This window comes from Muscardinus avellanarius (genome assembly GCF_963383645.1).
Source record: "Muscardinus avellanarius genome assembly, chromosome: 4".
NCBI classification, from domain to species: Eukaryota; Metazoa; Chordata; class Mammalia; order Rodentia; family Gliridae; genus Muscardinus; species Muscardinus avellanarius.
This window is the reverse complement of record NC_137789.1, coordinates 95,731,235-95,750,278: the sequence shown is the minus strand read 5'-3', so window position 1 is coordinate 95,750,278 and position 19,044 is coordinate 95,731,235. Positions and strand designations below refer to the sequence as shown.

Genomic DNA, 19,044 nt, shown 5'->3' with positions numbered 1-19,044 from the left:
GATGGATCTTGATTTTATTTCCAATCCTACTCTACTTCTATCTTAACTATATTTTAATACCTTATTTCTAATCCTAATATGGGAGAAGACTTCTCTAGTTAACTTCTCATATGGGGGGGGGGGGAAGCACTTCTTCCAGCCTGCTTTCCAGAACCCCTACAGTACTGAGAATTGAATCCAGGGATGTTCTACTTCCAAGCTACATCCCAGCCCTATTTTTTATTCTTTATTTTGAAGCAAGGTTTCATTAAGTCAGAGGGCCTCACTAAGTAGCTGAGGCTGGCCTCAAACCTGCGATCCTCCTGTCTCAGCCACCCAAATACTGGGATTGGTCTAACTTATTTGTCCAGACTTGCCTGGAACCTGCCATCTTCCTGTCTCAGACTCCCAGGTACTGGGATTACAGGCATGTACTGCCATGTCATGCTCCTTCCTGAAACTTAAAAAGAGTTAGATCCAAGTCTCAGTGACATATCCAAAGAGGGAGAGATTCAGAATTTCCATGCCTGAGGCAGTTGGCTTGCTGTGTAAGAGGAAGTGAGCAGGGAGGATTATTGGTTAGTGTGGTGGCTGGATGGACAGTTGCTCAGCCACAGGCACCCCAGAGGGCAGAGGGGAGGGGCTCTAGTTGACCCAGAAAGCAGAGGGGGAAGGGCTTTAGTTGACACTTGGGATTCTAGGGAAGAACCGCCTTCTTCCAGGCTGGGGGGTGATGGCGCTTCACCTGCAGCCAGGCAAGGTACCCGGGGCTTTCAGATTTGTTAGGGCTGCTGCTTTCATTTTGCATTTTCACTAACTTTTTTTTTTTTTTTTTTTGCACTTGATTTAGCTTCTAAGAAGTGTTCTAAACTTGAGGGACTGAAGTGAGTTCACTGAAAACTCACCCAGCTCTTAGAATGAAGAACGTCAACGTCATCGGCTTGCCTAGCATAAAGATAATGGGACGGCAGTATATACTGTTATCTAAGAACCCGGCTGTGCAGAGGCGGGAGAACTAGATTCAAATCCAGACTCCACATGATACCAGCTGTGTGACTATCAGAAAGGGTCTTGACCTCTCTAAAGCTCGATTTCTTGATCTGCAAAATGGATTTGATGATATGCCTCATATGGGGTTTCAGGGAGGATGAGAGCTGGTTGGTGTAGGGTAGGAGTGAATCAAACAAAGCTTAGCTGTGGTTTACTAATCTCAATGATTAGCTAGCCATGGTGGCGCACGCTTGTAATCCCAGCATTTGCGAGGCTGAGAAAGGAGGACTGAAGGTTCATGGCCAGCCTCAGCTACTTAGTGAGGCCCTCCACAACTTAGTGAGACCCTGTTTCAAAATAAAGAATAAAAAGTAGGTCTGGGGATGTAGCTCGGACATAGAATGCCCTTGGGTTCAACCCCCAGTAATGACACACACAAAAAAAACTTAATGATTACTAAACCATGGACTCCTTAAGGGGTAGACACAACATGTAAGCATGTGAATTATTTCTGTTTCCTCCTTCCAAGTATATAACACCATCTAGTACAGGACCTGTGTATGTGTGTGTGTGTGTGTGTGTGTGTGTGTGTGTGTGGTGCTGTGGATTGAACACAGAGACATTCTACCTCTGAGCTGTATCTTCAGCCTTTGTTTGTTTGTTTTTGTTTTGAAACAGTCTCACTAGGTTGCTAAGAGGCTCACTAAGTTGCTGAGACTGGTCTTGAACCTGTGATTCTTCGTTTCAGCCTCCCAAATACTGGGGTCACAGGTGTGCATGACCTCACTTGGCAGGCTTACACATTGCTTGAACAGTCTTTGATTTTAAGTCATCTTACAAGTTTGTAAATTAGAGGTAACTGATAGCAACGCAAAATAATTTTTATCTGTAGATATGCAAATTATGCCTTAAATTTACGAACTTCCAATCTCGCCCACTTGCAATGTGTGGTGCTATTCCCGTAGCATCTTACGTGTTTCTTCAGCAGTAATTAATAGCACATTCTCACTGTGTATGTGTATAAGAGCCACAATTTTACTTTTGGAATACTATCTTTGGGTGGGGGGGTACTTGGGTTCCTGGAAGCCCTTCTACCTCCGGGCTACACTCCCAGACCTATTTTATATTTTTGAAACAGGGTCTCTTACGCCAGCGCGGCTGGCTTCTAACCTGCGCGATCCTCCTATCTCCGCCCCCCAAGCGCGGGGATTACAAGCGTGCGCCACCACGCCTGGCTAGAATACTATCTTTTAACATTGCTGTTCTTACCAAAGCTGTGAGTTTCTATAGAGAGCAAACAGACATCCTGCCCGAGCGTCCTGCCTGTGGGGGTCGGGCATTGTCCTATGGCATTGGTGTTAATGTCTTGTTTGCACGGAGACAGAAAAGCTTGCACGCTCCTAGGAGCTGGGGTTCCAGTCCTGAGCTACTCTGCACGAGACGCCAGGAAGGCTCATCTCTCCGAGGTCAGTCGGCCCGTCTGTGAAACGGGCTCCTAAGGAATCCTGCCCCGGGGAGGCCTCGCGAAGCCAGGTCCCCTCCTCCCTCCCTCCCTCTGTGCCCAGGGGCGCCCTGGCTGGCACCGGCCCCCTCAGCTTCGGGGTCTCCGGGCTCCGCGGGGTGCCGTGGGGCCTCTGGAGGGGGCGGGTTCTCTGGAGTCAGAAACTCGGAGCCGCCTAGGAATTTTGGCTCGGGCCGCGAGCATTTCCTCCGGGGCGGGCCGGCGCGGTCCCGGGGAGGGCGGCCGCCGGCAGACTCGCGCTGCGCCTCGCCGGCCGCACCATGCGCCCGCTGCTCTGCGCGCTGGCCGGGCTCGCCCTGCTCCGCGCCGCCCGCGCCCCGGCCGGTGAGTGCGGAGGGGGGGTCGGGAGCAGAGACTGGGAGGTAGGACGACAGACAGATGGAGAGAGGGGGATGCGGTGACTCGGAGAGAGAGACACGGAGGGAGGGAGGAGAGGAGGAGATGGACTTAGTGGAGAAAGAGAGGAGAGGAGAGGAGAGGAGAGGAGAGGAGAGGAGAGGAGAGGAGAGGAGAGAGGAGAGGGAGGGAGAGGGAGAGGGAGAGGGAGAGAGAGAGAGAGAGAGAGAGAGAGAGAGAGAGAGAGAGAGAGAGAGATGCAGATGCAGAAAGGAAGAGGGCGACCGATGGTGAGAAAAAACAGATACAAGACAGGAAACAGGTAAAGGAGCGAGGGAAGCATAAAATAAGAAAAAGAGAGGCTGACACAAAAAGAGGCTTTGGAAATAATCGCCTACAAGGGAGGACAGAAAGGGAAGGGCGGGGCGGGCGGGGCGCCCCGTCTGTGGTCCCCGTACTTAGAATCGCAGGTTTGAGACCAGCCTCAGCAGCTTAGCTAGACTCAGAAACCTAGAGAGACCTTGTTTCAAACAAACAAACAAAAAATAGGAAAGCCTGGGGGTGCAGTTCAGAGGTAGAAAGCCCCTGGGTTCAGTCCCCAGTAGCAAAACGAACAAACAATGCAAAGGAAAAGTGGGTTGAAAAGAAAAGGAGAGAGAAAACGGAGTTTGTGAGACGGGGGAGAACAAGAGGAAAAGAAACAGAGGAACTGGAAAGGCAAGAGAAGGGGGCTGGGTACCGAGGAAGAAAAAGGCGTGGACCGGCGAAGCCCGGCGGAGCCGCAGGGGATGGAGGCGGGACGGGGGTCCGCAGGTGGGGCGCGGCCGGCCCAGTCCCCAAACGTGCCAAGGACCCAGGCAGACGCGCCAGGGTCTGGTGGGGGGCAGCCCCCGCCTCCAGGGCTTCGCGAGCTGCCCGGGCGGGGCGGCGGAGGGCCGCCTCGCCTGCGCCGCTCCTCTCCCTCCCTCCCCGCAGGGAACGCGTGCTGCCAGCGAGGCTGCGAGGAGAGCCGGCGCAGCCCTCCCCGCGAGTGCGCATCGGGTCTCTTTCCTTTACCCTGATTTTTCTCTAGCTTCCAGTGTGAGAGAAGACATAAGACCCCGACTCCCTGAGTCTGGCTTATCTCACTCACCATGATGCTCTCCAGTGCCATCCATTTGCCTGCAAATGACATCATCTCATTCTTCCTTTTGGCCCAAACTCCATTGTGCTCTCTACTTTGTTTTAAAGAAAACCCCAGGCATCATGTATTTTTATCCATAAATATAATATATAATATACACCCATAAATATAATAAATATATAATATATATTTATGGATGTATATCCATAAATATAATACTGGTTCCTGGAAACCCTTCTACCTCCGGGCTACACTCCCTGACTTACTTTATACTTTTTATTTGGAAACGGGGTCTCTTAAGCCAGTGCGGCTGGCTTCGAACCAGCGCGATCCTCCTGTCTCCGCCTCCCAAGCGCAGGGATTACAGGCATGGGCCACCACGCTCGGCATAAATATATTTAATTACCTATAAATAGTACCGCGTGTGTGTGTGTGTGTGTGTGTGTGTGTGTGTGTGTGTGTTACTGAGGACAGAAATCAAAGGCATTCTATCTCCCAACTATGTCTCTAGCTCTTAAAAAAAAAACTTTTTTTTTATTTTTTTTTTATTTTTTATTAACAGAGTCTTGCTAGGTTGCTGAGGCTGGTCCAAAACCTGGGTTCCTCCTGTTTCAGCCTCCTAACTACTGATATTACAGGCATGAACCACCATGTCTGGCTTCCTTATATATCTCTAAAAGTACATATTTATGTATTTGTCTGTTTGGTTATTGTGGTGCCAGGGTTTGAACCCACAGACATTCTACCTCTGAGCTACACCCTCCAGTCCTTTTTATTTTTTGTTTCAGAATGGGGTCTTGAGAGTCTCACTACGTTACTGAGGCTGTCCTTGAGCCTGTGATCCTCTTGTCTTAGCCTTTCAAGTACTGGGATTACAGGTATGCGCCACCACATCCAATGTTTTAAAAAGTATTCTTTTAATAAACATAACTGCAGCACCATTATCATCCCCCAAATGAACAATTCCTTTCCATCAGATCAATCAGTATTTTTACATATCATTTGTTTGCTCCAAGTAAGGTTACATATACTGAATTTGGTTGATATGTCTGTTCATGGTCTTTACATATATAAATAAATTCTCTCTCTCTTATTTCTGGCAAAACTGTCCTAAAAAGTTCTACACAGTTAGACCTTTTTTTTTTTTTTTTTTTTTTTTTCCCAGTACTAGGGATTGTACCCAGGGGCATTCTACCTTTGGGCTACACCCTCAGCCCTATTTTTTATTCTTTATTTTGAAACAGGGTCTCACTAAGTTACAGAGAGCCTCACTAAGTAGCTGAGCCTGGCCGGGAACCTGCAATCTTCCTGTCTCAGCCTCCCAAGTACTGGGATTACAAGCGTGTGCCACCATGCCCAGATTCACAGTTCAATTTTGTTAATTTCATTACCTTGGCATCATTCAGGTGTTCCTCTACCCCTTATATTTTCTATAAACTGATAGCTAAATCTAGAAGCTTCATCTGATTCCTGTTACGTTTTCTTTGCAAGAATACTTTTTGTCTTAATTATTTTACTTTGCATCTTCTTGATTGCTGCTGAGGTTGGACTTTTTCTCCAAAGGCAAATCGGTCACTTCTACAGATTCTTGTAACTCTGTTAGACTTCTTCAGTTGTGGTGCTGGGATTTTTCATGTTGATCTACAAAGCTCTTCATAGATGAATGAAGCAGACTGATTTGTGTTACCTGTAGGGACTTTTTGTTAAGGTAAGGCTGAGCTCCTAATCTGCTGTCAGAGGGATCCTAAGGGTCCAGTTCTTTTAACTAGTCTCAGTGGGGAGACTGTCACTGTCACCCACCATTCCAGGTGTCCGTGGACGTCGGTCTCCTATTTGGGAGTCTACTTTTACTTTGGGTAAGAGAAGAAGATGCTGGAAGGCTGTTGTGAGGATCACAAATACAAAATAAATATGGTGAGTGTGAATCACTGGAACACATGAGGGAGGGAGAGAGAGAGAGAGAGAGAGAGAGAGAGAGAGAGAGAATGGATCATGAGTACTTGCAGCTTTTGTCCCATATCTATGCAATCTCTCATTTTACAGAGAAGGCAACAGAGATGGGAGGCCCTTAACCCACACAGAGTCACACCAGTGCTGGGGCTTGGTATATAGACAGTGTCAGACACTTGGATTCAAACCCTGTTGCTGCTATATACCTATTGCATAATCTTGAGCATGTCTTTCAGAGGCTTTGGACTTTGGTTTTCTAATCTATAAAAGAAAAAAATTTCAAGATAGAATTAAATGAGATGGTACATGTAAAACACATACACACACTCACACAGAGCTTGGCACATGATAAGTAATCACAAGTCAACAGTAACTGAGGATATAGAATATGGTTGCCTATTCTAAAAGCAAAGACAGCCAGGGTCCAGCAAAGTGGGATTGGCTAGTAATAGAATGAGGCAGGAGGGGGGCTGAGTCCTTGTTGAAGAAGCCCCTCCCAAGGATGCCCTGGGCCCATGCACCCTGGCTCCCTGCATGCATCTGGCCCCAGGACAGATGCTTCTCCACCCTGACCTAGAAGGAGCACCAGCCTCCTTGTGGAGGGCTGAAGACCTGGTCTGGGCTCCCCACCTTCTTGCGGTGTGCCTTCATCTCCCTGAGCCTTGGTCTCCCACCTAGTAAACACCCTCAGATGGTGTTTGGACTTCACTCGACACAAGGCACCTCCAAGGGCAGAATCAACACAGCATCCCACAAAGCAGGCAGGCGGCCGCGGGCGCCTCACAGATGCAGAGGCTGAGAAGGGGGAAAGAGCACACAGAGAGCGGGGGCAGGGCCATGTCTCCCACTGCCAACCTGTCTTTATCCCAGATGGCTTTTGAGATCTTCTCAGCATCCTGGGTTTTTCTGGAGTGCTTTAATATATTTTACTTCACTGGTCTAAAACATACAGTACACCAAGAAAAAACTAGGCTCCTGTCCAGCCTCAAGAGCAGAACACCAGGTGTTATACTCAAAGTCCGGGACCCCAGGGTGACAGAGACCACCACCACACACAATAATGGGAACAACAAGAAGGGGTTTATTGGGGAACTGGCTTGAGCTAGGATCCAAGTCCCTCAACGCAGTGGAGTCTTGACAAGGACCCCGAGTCTTTGTTCCAAGGCAGTTTTATACATTTCAGTCACTCGGGCTGTGATTTACAAAGGAGTTATCTTTAAACCAAAAGGAATTTTTACTGCTGTTATCACAAGCAACGGACAGGATACTTGGTGCCTCCCATTTGGTTCGTGCCTTCTGGGGTTGGTTGGGAGTTTTTCGTCCTGACCCCGGTGCCAAAACTGGCACTTAACTGTTAGTTGTATTCCTGGGATACTGAAACTTAGGCCTAGTGTGTTTGCTATATGGATGAAGCCTGCCATGGCACCACTTTGGTCCTACACAAGCAGCCTGCTTAGCTCTTAGTTGAAACACAAGAGAGAAATAAGCACAGGTGTGGCAGATAGGGACTTTTTGTTATAGCAAATTAACTTGTATCTGAGGGAAAATATTAACTTAACCCCAATCTGTGCATCAGAATGACACTGGTAAATTCTCGGTTCTGCAAACTTATATCTGGACGTGGAAAATGACCAGAGGACAAGGGAGCTGTGACATGTATGTTCCTCAAAGTCTGAGTTCTCTCTTACAGGGCCCCAGGGTCCCTCTCGTATTTCAGCCAGAGCAGCTCCGCATACTTGAGTTCTTCATACAATCATTTGAAAATAGCATTCTGCTGCTTTTTTAAAAAGTCAAGGCTGGGCGTGGTGGTACATGCTTGTAAGCCCAGCATTTGGGAGGCTGAGACAGGAGGATTATGGTTCAAGGACAGCCTCAGCCACTACTTAGTGAGGCCCTCTGAACTCAGTGAGACTCTGTTTCAAAATAAAGAATAAAAAATAGGGCTGGAGGTATAGCTCGAAGGTAGAATGCCCCTGAGTTTCATCCCCAGTACTGCAAAACAAAAAAAAAAAAGTCAAAACCCTTGATGGTTTTGAATGAATCACAAATATTTATTGAAGTATTGAATGTGGCAAAAGTTATTTTATCTGTTTTATTTTTATGTATGTATGTATGTATGTATGTATGTATGTATTTATTTTTTGGTGGTACTGGGGATGGAACCCTTCTATCTCCAGGCTACACTCCCAGACCTATAGAAACGGGGTTTTCTTGAGAGGAAACCCAGCGTTTCCTCGAGATGAAACGGAGTTCCAAGTTCAAAGCGAAGAATGACACCCAGAATGACACCTGCAGACCTCAGGAAGGGGAGTAAAAGGTTTATTGGAAGCAGCAGGGAATGGGGGGAGGGTGGCTGAACACCCCAAAGGGGCTGGAACTCTGGGTCCAACCGCTGCCTTCAGGACAATACTTGAGAGTAGCCCAAGCCGAATTGCCTTCAGGTGCAGGCTGCTTTCTTCCAGAGTCCGCACGATCTGCCAGAAGGGAATAGGAAAAGAGGCAGAACACCACTCGGGCTGTCGGGTCTCCTGGTATCCAGTAGTTGTCTTCAGGTCACTACCCGAGTGTCGCCCGAGCCAAGTGCCATCAATTACAAACTACTTTCTCCCAGAGTCCACGTGATCTGCCAGAAAAGAGGTGCAGGTCACCCCTAGGGGCTCTGGTCAGCCTTGATGTCCAGCAGAGGCCTTCAGGTCACTATCCAAGAGTCACCCGAGCCACGTGCCCTCAGATGCACTCTGCCTTCTCTCAGGGCCAACACGACCTGAGAGAGAGAGAACAGCTCCCCAAAAGGGGAGGGGTTCCCAGAGTGGGTAACCGTCCTGCTGGGGGGGGGACTAAGGCTTTGTCGATGCCTGTGGATCCTCTTTTGGTTGTGGTGACTTTGGGATTCCAAGGAGAATTCTGGGAAACAGCTCTCAGAATTTGCATAGGGTATTTGCAAGTCCTTTGAAGGGTCTCCTTTCAGTGAAGTGTCAGACTTGTTCGGTGGGTTTGTTGATTAGTAAATCAGATGGCTTTTGTGAAGTTCTGGTCCTTCTTATCTCTGAGCCTTTAGAATTTCAGATATTTGTCACCCCTCAGGAAACTCAGGAAATTAACTTTTTTTTTACCAAGCCCTTTTCCCTATCTGCCTATTTCCTTTCTATCTCCTCACTATTTTATATTTTTTATTTGGAAACAGGGCATCTTAAGCCAGAGAGGCTGGCTTCAATCCTGCTAATCCTCCTATCTCTGCTTCCCAAGCGTGGGGATTACAAGCGTGCGTGTGTCACCACGCCCGGCACAAAAGTTATTTTATTATACTGAATGTGATCAAATATAATTAGCCCCCAAATGGTCCATGTTGTTGGTAAAAGTAAAATGTGACTTATGATGATGAAGGTGATATAGGCAGCACCTTTAAAAATTGCTTCTGAGAAAATATCACTCAACACACAGAGATCATTTTTTGAAGGGGAGATACTAGGGATGGAACTCAGGGGCATTTTATCTCTGAGTTACAACCCCAACCTGTTTTATGTTTTATTTTGATACAGGGTCTCACTAAGGTGCTAAGGGTCTTGCTAAATTGCTGAGGCTGGCCTCAACTTGCAATCTCTCCTGTCTCAGTCTCCCAAGTACTAGGATTACAGGTTTCCACCAATCCTCCCAGCTTAGAAATCACTTGAATTGTGGGTGCTTCTAGGACTGAGTGAGTTCCAGATACAAAGATCTCCCTGCAAGACCTGCACTGGGAGGAGGCCACACGTCCTGCCCCCAGGATAGGACCTGGTGGCCAGGTCTCTGTGCCTGGGGCAGCCAGCCCAGCACCTCCCCTGGGCCTCCGGGCTGCATCCGGTGGCCTGCTCTCTCCAGCATACAGTGCTCCTCCACCCATGGCCACCGTCCAGGGTGCACATCAGGAGTCGGGCCAGAGCAAACAACCTCACATCCAAGGAGGTCCGCTTCCCAACTGGCAGGGCGAGCAGGGCTGAGGGAAGGAAGGATGGGGACGCTGGGAGCCAGAGCCTTGGCCCTGCAAGCTCCACATGATAGATACCCCTTCAGCCTTCCAACCCTCTTGGTTGAGTTTACTGACAGCTGTGTGTGTGTGTGTGTGTGTGTGTGTGTGTGTGTGTGTGTGTGTATGTGTGTGTGTGTGTGTGTGATGGAAAGTACTCAATTTTTGCCTGGTTGGAGTTTCTGCTCCTAGAAGCAACTTTTCCTTTACTCCCCCTGTTCTGACCTGGAGCTAATTTCAGAGGCCTTCCTGCAGGCCCTGAGAGGCAGAGAAGTGTCTTGGATGAGCCACATCTGGGGGCCAGCCCCACCCATTCACAGAAGAGGCTGCGGAGGCTCAGAGCGAAGGAAGTGGCTCATGATCGGTAGTGGCTGAGCCAGGCTGACGGGCCTGCAGGATGTTTTCAGCCATAACACACTCAATCCAAAGCTGTAAGCAGCCCCACTATGGGGAGGGAGCGGGCTGCTCAGGGCAGTTGCTAGGGCCCCACCTCAAGCTTTTTCTCTCCCATGCGCTCCTCTGAGACCTGGATGAGCTCATGGACAGTTAGTTGTACAGCCGTGTACAGAGCACAGCTCTGTCCAGATGTGAGAGATTAGCGCTGAGCTGCACGGAGAGTGACCTCAGCCCGGCTCCTTCCCTGGAGAGATTCTGGAGCCAAGTTAGACCTCATTACAGACACGCAGGGAACAGGGGGTTTGAGGCCAAAAAAGGGGAGTAGATTCATGTTGTTCAAGACATCCACAGCTGGGTAGATTCCCCCTCTGCCAGCAGGGCTGTGTGGCTTCCTCTTGACATAAGCTATGAGAAGGGTGGGCAAGGAGAGGAGTTTAGGGTCTGTGAAAGGGCAGGGGATGCCCAGGGGCTGACTTGGCCAAAGGCCCCAGTGGTGCCTGCAGAGAGTGCGCATGTCACAGACACAGGCCCAGACACACCCCTCTCCCTGGGACAGTGCCCTGTGGGGAGAGCAGCTCTCACTGCCTGCTCAACATCTTTCCAGGCTGAGCACCCGTTTCAACTGAGACAAATGACACCAGGGTCAACTCCTGAGCTGCCCTCGCCTCTCAGAGGCCTTCTCACCTTAGCCCAGAATGGAGCCCGACCCTACCCTGGACATCTCATATCTATGCATTCAGCCCTCGTTTTGCTCACAACTCCATCAGACGACCGGCTTTTGTTGTGGAAAATTTCAAGCCATATACACAGAAGTAGAGGGAAGCTGGGGTGTGGTGGCGCATGCTTGTAATATCAGTACTTGGGAGGCTGAGACAGGAGGATCATGCAGGTTCGAAGCCAGCCTCAGCTACTTAGTGAGGGTCTCAGCAACTTAGTGAGGCCCTGTTTCCAAATAAAATATTAAAAAATAATAGGTCTAGGACTGTAGCTCAGAGGTAGAAAGCCCCTAGGTTCCATCCCCAGTACCACCACCACACACACACACACACACACACACACACACACACACACACACGTAGAGGGAGGAGTTGGACACTCCCAAGTGCTCAGCAGCCATCTCCATCGTGATCTCCATCGTGAGTGACCCCCAGCCAATCTTGTCTGCTCTGAGGCCAGCTCACACCTCACCTCATCCCCACGCCAGGCCTGGAGTGCTCCGAAGTAAACCCAAAACACCCAGCATTTCAGTGTCAGTATTTCAGTATGGGGTCCTAAGACTCACATTAATTTTTTTGTGTGTGGTACTTCAGATTGAACCCAAGAGCATTCTTCCTCTGAGCTATACCTCCAAACCTATTTTATTTTTACTTTGAAACAGGGTCTCACTAGGTGGATGAGAGTCTCATTAGATTGCCGAGGCTCTTCTTGAACCTGCAATTCTCCTGTCTCAGCCTTCCAAGAACTGGGATTACAGGCATGTTCCACCACAACTGGCTCAAAGATTCATCTTTATAAAAGTAGTCATCATGCCATTACAAGATTCTTCTCCCTCCCCACATTCAATAATGGCACCATTGTCTTTTGAGAAGGGGTTTCTAAGTTCAGTGGAGGGAAATAATGAGAAGAATTTAAATTGTTCTACATAAGAGGTGCAGTATTAGTGAGATTGACCTGGCTACAATGCAATGTCTGAGGCAAAGGACTTACAAAGATAAAAGGTTTGTTTGGCCTCACAGTTTTGGAGATTCCAGCCCAAAATTGCTTTGGGCCTGTGGGAAAACGGCACATCATGGTGGGAACATTGTCAGGGCACTTGCCTAATCAGCAGGGAGGAAAGGAAAGAAGACACTGGGGTCCTATAATTCCCTTTGAGGGCATGTCCCCCAATGACCTAAGGGCCTTCCCAAAGGCCCCACCTCCTAAAGTTTCATCACACCTCCCAACAGTGCCACCTCAAGGACCAAGTCTTTAACATAGGAGCCTTTGGGGGACACTCAGGATGCAAACTATAGCAACGGGTGCTTCCGAACTCCTCAGGCATGCTAGCTCATCCTGCAAGTTCCTCCTACACGGTCTCCCTCACACACCACATGCCCTTGAAGCCCTTTCTTGATTCAAGTCCTCTACCCAGATTCTCAAGTGTAAAAATATACTTGTTGATTTCTATGTGTCAATAGTCTCACCATGCCTGCCACTATCATCATCACCATCCTTACCACTATCACTACTATTATTATTATTTTGTAAGAGTTTTACTAAGTTGCTAAGGCTGGCCTCAAACCTGTAATCCTCCTGTCTCAATCTCCCAGTACTGAGATTATAGGTGTGTGCCACCACACCCGGCATACCATGGTACCATTTTAATGGCAACTTTTAGCAACCCACTCGCAGAATTTCTAAAAATTCAACAACATGAGTTTTCTACTGCTGGATCCTGGCTCACTTTGCGGTCCCGCCTTCCCTCTTACCCCACTGCGGTCTTTGCTCTGCCTCCCACGGGCACGCTGGCGTGGCACTGACTCTGTCGCTCTCCTTTCCAGTCCTCCCCATGCCAGCCCTCCCTGCTGCCTCCATCCATGCTGTCCCTGTCACCCCTCCAGGTTCAGGAAAGCTCTTCCCTCCTCATCTCTGGGACAGCACCATGCTTCCTGAGCCCTCAGCTGGAAACTGAGCTCAGAACCAGGGTTGAGGTTTCTGGTGCCAGGGCCGGGGGTACCAGGGAGAACCAAGGAGGGGAGGAGATGAGTTGGGGTTTGAGGAGATTGGAGCTCAGATCTTCCACTTACTAGCACTGGGGCCTGGGACCTGCATTCTGTGCATCAATTTCTCTGAGTGGAAACGAGGATGACAGCAGGCTGGGCCCCTTGCACGGGGCATGGTAACACTCGTCCAGTAGTAGCAGCTGTGACTACCTGGTCCCAGTGTCAATGCTCTTACTACAACATTCCTCCTCCTCCTCCTCCTTCTCTTCCTCCTCCTTCTCCTCTTCCTTCTCCTCTTCCTCTTCCTGGAGGATTGCACAGGTTCGTGGCCAGCCTCAGCTACTTAGTGAGGCTCTCAGCAACTTAGTGAGATCCTGTTTCAAATATAAAATAGGTCGGAGTGTAGCCTGGAGGTAAAGGCCCCTGGGTTCCATCCCCAGTACCACAAAATAAAATAAAACAGAGAATAAAGCTGAACATGGTGGCATGTGCTTGTAATCCCAGCATTCGGGAGGCTGAGGCAGGAGGATCACAGTTCACGGACAGCCTTGGCTTAGTGAGGTCCTTTGCAACTCAGTGAGTCTCTGTTTCAAAATAAAGAATAAAAAAACAGGGCTGGGAGTGTAGCTCGGAGGTAGAATACCCCTGGATTCCATTCCCAGTACTGAAAAAAATAAAATAAAATAAAATAAATAAAAAATAAGGCTGGAGGTGTAGCTCAGAGGTAGAATACCCCTGGGTTCCATCCCCAGTACTGAAAAATAAATTTAGACTACTGGTTTATTGCACTAAGTCTTGGGATGAAGCTATATCATTTCACTTCACTTTTAGGATCCCTGTCCCTGCCTCACCCTCTTCCGCCCCCACCACCTGGTCCTCTGCAGCCACCCCAAAGTCCCGGGATGAAACTTTTCTTTCCTGACCTTCCCGGTCCAGGCTCACCTCCCTGACAAGCTCATGGGTCTGTAGGTGAGCGTGGTCTCAGAGACAGGTGATGGCTCGCTGGCTCCCGCTGGCATTGCGGTTTCCAGGGCAACCTGTGACCAGACTTGTTTTGCCACAGATGCCCAGCCCCTCAGCCCCTCCCCTGGAGACCCAGCATGGACTAGAGGCTGCGACTCACAGGTGGCTGTCCAAGGTCGTTTACAAGTCGTGGAAGAGGTAAGAAGGGTTATTGGGGGGAACACAGTGCAAGAACCCCCTGCCAGGTGGTAGGCTCTATGGGGTGTGGACACAACCTTGCTAAGGAATGTTAGAAAGGTCAGGCCCATCCTGCCCCCAGGGCCTAACTGGGAGCTGTCAGCCGACCAGCTCCTACCTCCCCTGGGCCCTCACACCCAGCCTGAGAGCTGCCCTTCACTACGGATAAATTCGGTCACTGCATTTTGTGATATAGCCGTGGCTCATAACTTGGGGTTCATAAACTTGTGTGAGGGAAAAATGGCATCTTTATTGTCAAAATGCTTTAGTGAAAATTTAGCGTTCCTATTCATAGTAGCAGGTGAGTACTGTGACTTTGTCCTCAACAGAAATCACATTTAGTTTCACCCAGTTATAGTTATGAATATCTCAGCATGGCATTTTGTTTTTTATGTTTGGTACTGGGGAACCAAAAGCATTTACCTATAAGCTGTATCTCAAGACATTTTTATTTTTATTATTTATTTATTTATTTATTTATTTATTTATTTAATTTGGTGGTACTGGGATGGAACCCTTCTACCTCCGGGCTACACTCCCAGACCTATTTTATAATTTTTTATTTGGAAACAGGGTCTCTTAAGCCAGCGTGGCTGGCTTCGAACCTGCGCTATCCTCCTGTCTCCGCCTCCCAAGCGCGGGGATTACAAGCGTGCGCCACCACGTCCGGCTTATTTTTATTTTTATTTTGAAACAGGGCCTAAGTTGCTGAAGAGCCTTCTAACTGGCTGAGGCTGGACCTCCTGTCTTGGCCTCCCAAGCACTGTTTTGTAGGTGTGCAACACTGCAGCTGGTCAGCATGTCATCTTTATTCCTCATGTCAGAATCACCAGAGTTGTTGGGCCAGATGTTAGAGCATGTCATTTAGTCAGTTAACAGATACCTATATTATTACACAAAAATCATAATTTTTAATGAAGTTTATTTCCTTGTTAATCCTACAGGTCTTGTGTTTTTCATTTAAAGCATTATTCTGAGAAAAGGTCTGTAGGCTTCATCCGACTGCCAGTAGGGTCCTTGACACAATTGAGAACCCCAAACAAAGAAAATTTCAAAACCCCCAACCTGTTATTTGGTAGGGACGCCACCAGGGGGCGGGACAACTAAAGGAATGGAAGATCAGGCTGCCAAGTCCCAAAGTAAAAACGGTGCTCCGGTGCCCCGCAGGCAGAGCCCGGGACTAAAACTGCTGAGTGCCAGACCCGAGGGGCCGTGGAGGGCAAGCCCCCAGGATACTGTCACCTGGGGAAACGGAGGCAGGCGGGCCGGAGCTGAACAAGGAGAACCAGATCCCGGCACCCAGTTCTCGGCACTGCACCCTGCTGGTCCTTTGGGTGTGGCTGACTGCAGAAGTGGGCCTGACCTCGCCCATCCGCTCTACTCTAGACGGTGGAGAAGACTGTGGAGCAGCTGGAGACGGAGGTGAAGGGCCTGCTGGACCTGCTGGAGGACCTGGCCTGGAACCTGCCCGCGGAGCCCTTCAGCCCGGCCCCCGACCTCCTCGGGGACGGTGAGCTCAGTAGCCTCGGTCATCTGGGGCTGTGCCGGCGGGATGGAGGAGGCTGCTCCTCCACACTCCGAGCTGCGCGCCAGCGGCGTGTACTCTGCCAGATCAGCATCCCTGGGGCACCACTGAGGCCCGGCAGGTCACTAGGGAGGCAAACTCTCAGAACAACCCCGACACCCCGCCGCCCTTCCCTCCTCCCCTGGCCAAGTTCACGCCTCCCTTTTGAGTTCCTCCACCTCGCTGCCTTCCCAGGATCCACTGCTGTTACACCCCAAATCCCTCAGGGAAGACAGGTAGAGCGCCAGTGGGAACGTGGTGGAATTGTTGCCTGACCCTCCTGGAGCCTTGTGTTCCCAGGGGATGGGAGCGGGTTGGGGGCAAGCTGCCGGGCACCACGGGGATGAGGGGACACTTCATCCCTGATGTTCACTCCTTCCTTCCAGATCACTTCTGAGCAGCTGAAGTGAAGGAACTCAGCCCCGGCACTGACACCCCTGTGAGCAGAACCGCCCCTCTGAGGACAGAGCCACAGCCTTCTCGCCCTCCTTTCCCACCTTGGTGGGAAATAAAATCTTCTCCTTTGGTCCACTCTGTGTCTGCTGACAGAATGACCCCTGTACCCACAGCCCCTTCTCCCCCATTCCCTGACTCACTCAGCCCCTCTTGGCTCAGATATGGAGGGCCCAGGCTGTCTATGTCTCTGCTTTCTGTGTTTATAGGGACACGCAGGGCAGGTGTTGCTTGGCCCCAGCAAGGCCTGGTGGGTAGCCTTGCTACTCAAACTGTCACCCTAGGAGGGGCCATAGCATCACCCCAGAGCTCCTCAGAAATGTAGTTTTCACTGGGTGCACTGGTGCAGGCCTGTAATCCCACCAGACTGGGAAGCTTAGTGAGACACTCTCAAAGTTAAAATTTATAGAAGGGTTGCTGGGGGTGTAGCTCAGTGTAGTAGATACATGCTTGTTTAGCATGCGGGAAGGAAGGAAGGAAGGAAGGAAGGAAGGAAGGAAGGAAGGAAGGAAGGAAGGAATTCATTTGGGATTCCACCCAGACCTCCTGAATGAGAATCTGCTCTCATGATAGGCCCCAGGGGATGTGCTCACTAAAGACATTCCACCATACCCATGCTGGGGATGGAACACCACCCTCCTCTACCACTTAGCTATATAACCCCAGCCCCTTCAAAACATTTTTTCCAAGGCCGGGCGTGGTGGCACACGCTTGTAATACCCGCGCCTGGGAGGCTGAGACAGGAGGATCACGCAGATTCAAAGACAGCCTCAGCTTAGTGAGGCTCCCAGCAACTTAGTGGGACCCTGTTTCCAAATAAAACATAAAATAGGTCTGGGAGTATAGCCCGAAGGTAGAAAGCCCCTGGGTTCCACCCCTAGTAACCCCCACACACACACCCCCCAAAAAACCCCATTTTTTCCTATTTAAGTAAAATTCACATAATATAAAAAAATCCCCATTTAAGTCATTTTTAATTACAGATTCAGTGGCTTCCAGTATGTTCATCATGTTGGACAATCATCACCCTAGAAAGAAATCCTGGATCTATTAGTCACTTCCCATTCCTTCTCCCAGCAGCTCCCTGGAAACCACTAACTTTTCTGTTCCCATGGACTCGCCTATTCTGGATATTTTATATAACTGAAATCATACAATATGTGGCCTTTTATATCTGGTTCTTTCACCAAGCATGTTTTGATGGTTCATCCATGCTGTAGCATGACAGTACTTTATTCCTTTTTAGGGCTGAATGACATTCCATTGTATGGTCATCCCACATTTTATTCACCCAACCATTAATTTATAGACAATTGATTTTTTGTGTTTATGGGAAATTATGGTTATGAACATTAATTTACAAGTTTCCTGTGGATGTATGTTTTCATTTCTTGTGAGATATACCTAGGAATGAAACTGCTGAATTGAATGGTGACTGTTTAACTTTTTGTTGGTTTTTTTGGTAGTACTGGGTATGGAACCCAGGGGCCTTCTACCTCCGGGCTACACTTCTAGACCTATTTTATATTTTTATTTGGAAGTAGGGTCTCTTAAACCAGCTGAGGCTGGCTTCGAATCTGCGTGATCCTCCTGTCTCAGCCTCCCAAGCACGAAGATCACAGGACTGTTTAACTTTCTGAGGAACCACTAAGCTGTTTTGGATAGCGGCTGTGTTTAAGCATACATCCCCACCAGCAATGTTAGCTATGGGATTCTCACAGATGCCTTCTATCAGATTGAGAAATGTCTCTTCTAATTCTTAGTTTATTGAGCATTTTTTAAAATTTCAAAGCAAAAAGGTGTTATTTTTCAAATGCTTTTTTTTTTTTTTTTTTTTTTTTTTGCGGGTCTGGGGATGGAACCCAGAGGCATTATAGGGTCTCACTGAGTTGCATAGGGCCTAAGTAGCTGAGGCTGTCTGCGAACCGCGATCCTCTGGTCTCAGCCTCCCAAATGCTGGGATTACAAGCATGCGCCACCACGCCCAGCTCAAATGCTTTTTTTGCACCAATTGAGAGGATCATGTGGGGTATTCCCCTTTCATTTTATTAGTAACAGGTGTTACATTGGTGGATTTTTTTATATTGGATTATTGCATTCCTGGGATAGTCCTTTCCGTATGCTGCTGGATATGATTTGCTAGCATTTGGTTTAAAAATGTTGCACCTATGCCGGGCATGGTGGTGCATGCGTGTAACCTCAGCATTTGGGAGGCTGAGACAGGAAGATCATGGTTCGCAGACAGCCTCAGCTTAGTGAGACCCTGTTTCAAAATAAAGAATAAAAAAATAGGGCTGACTGTATAGCTCGGAGGTAGAATGGCCCTAGGTTCCATCCCCAGTACCACAAAAAAAAAAAAAAATGCACCTATAAGGAATATTAGTTTGTAGTCTTCTTGTGATTTCAGGATCATATCGGTCTCATAGGATAAATTAGGAAGCATTCCTCCCCTGTATTTTGGAATTTGAGAAAGAATTGGTGTTTATTTTTCTTTAAACATTTGATAGAACTCACCAGTGAAGCTATCTGGCTTTTATTTGCCTGAAGCTCTTTGGTCACTGACCTAATGTCTCTGTTATAGGTCTATCTAGATCATCTATTTCTTCTTGAGTCAGTTTTAGTAATTTTTGTGCTTCTAAGAATTTACCCATTTCCTCTAGTTGTCCAATTTGTTGGCATATAATTGTTCCCTGTTATTATCCTTTCTTCTTTTTCTGTAATTTGTTTCTGTAATTTAAAAAAAATGTCCCCCTCACTCCTGACTTAGTAATTGAGTCTTTATCTGGCAGTCCAGCTAAATGTTAATTTATTGTCAAGATTGGCCAC

At 48.5% G+C, this 19,044-nt stretch overlaps 1 protein-coding gene across 1 annotated transcript; it reads left to right on the top strand.

Annotated features, from left to right (window-relative positions):
* Positions 1-2,751: 2,751 nt before the first annotated feature.
* On the top strand, positions 2,752-16,175 carry PLAC9 (placenta associated 9; the record flags this gene model as incomplete). Its single annotated transcript, XM_080694787.1, has 6 exons — positions 2,752-2,815; positions 3,803-3,857; positions 6,579-6,661; positions 14,065-14,162; positions 15,588-15,800; positions 16,152-16,175. The coding sequence occupies 6 exons, from the start codon at positions 2,752-2,754 to the stop codon at positions 16,173-16,175; spliced, it is 537 nt and encodes a 178-aa protein (XP_080550913.1).
* Positions 16,176-19,044: the final 2,869 nt, after the last annotated feature.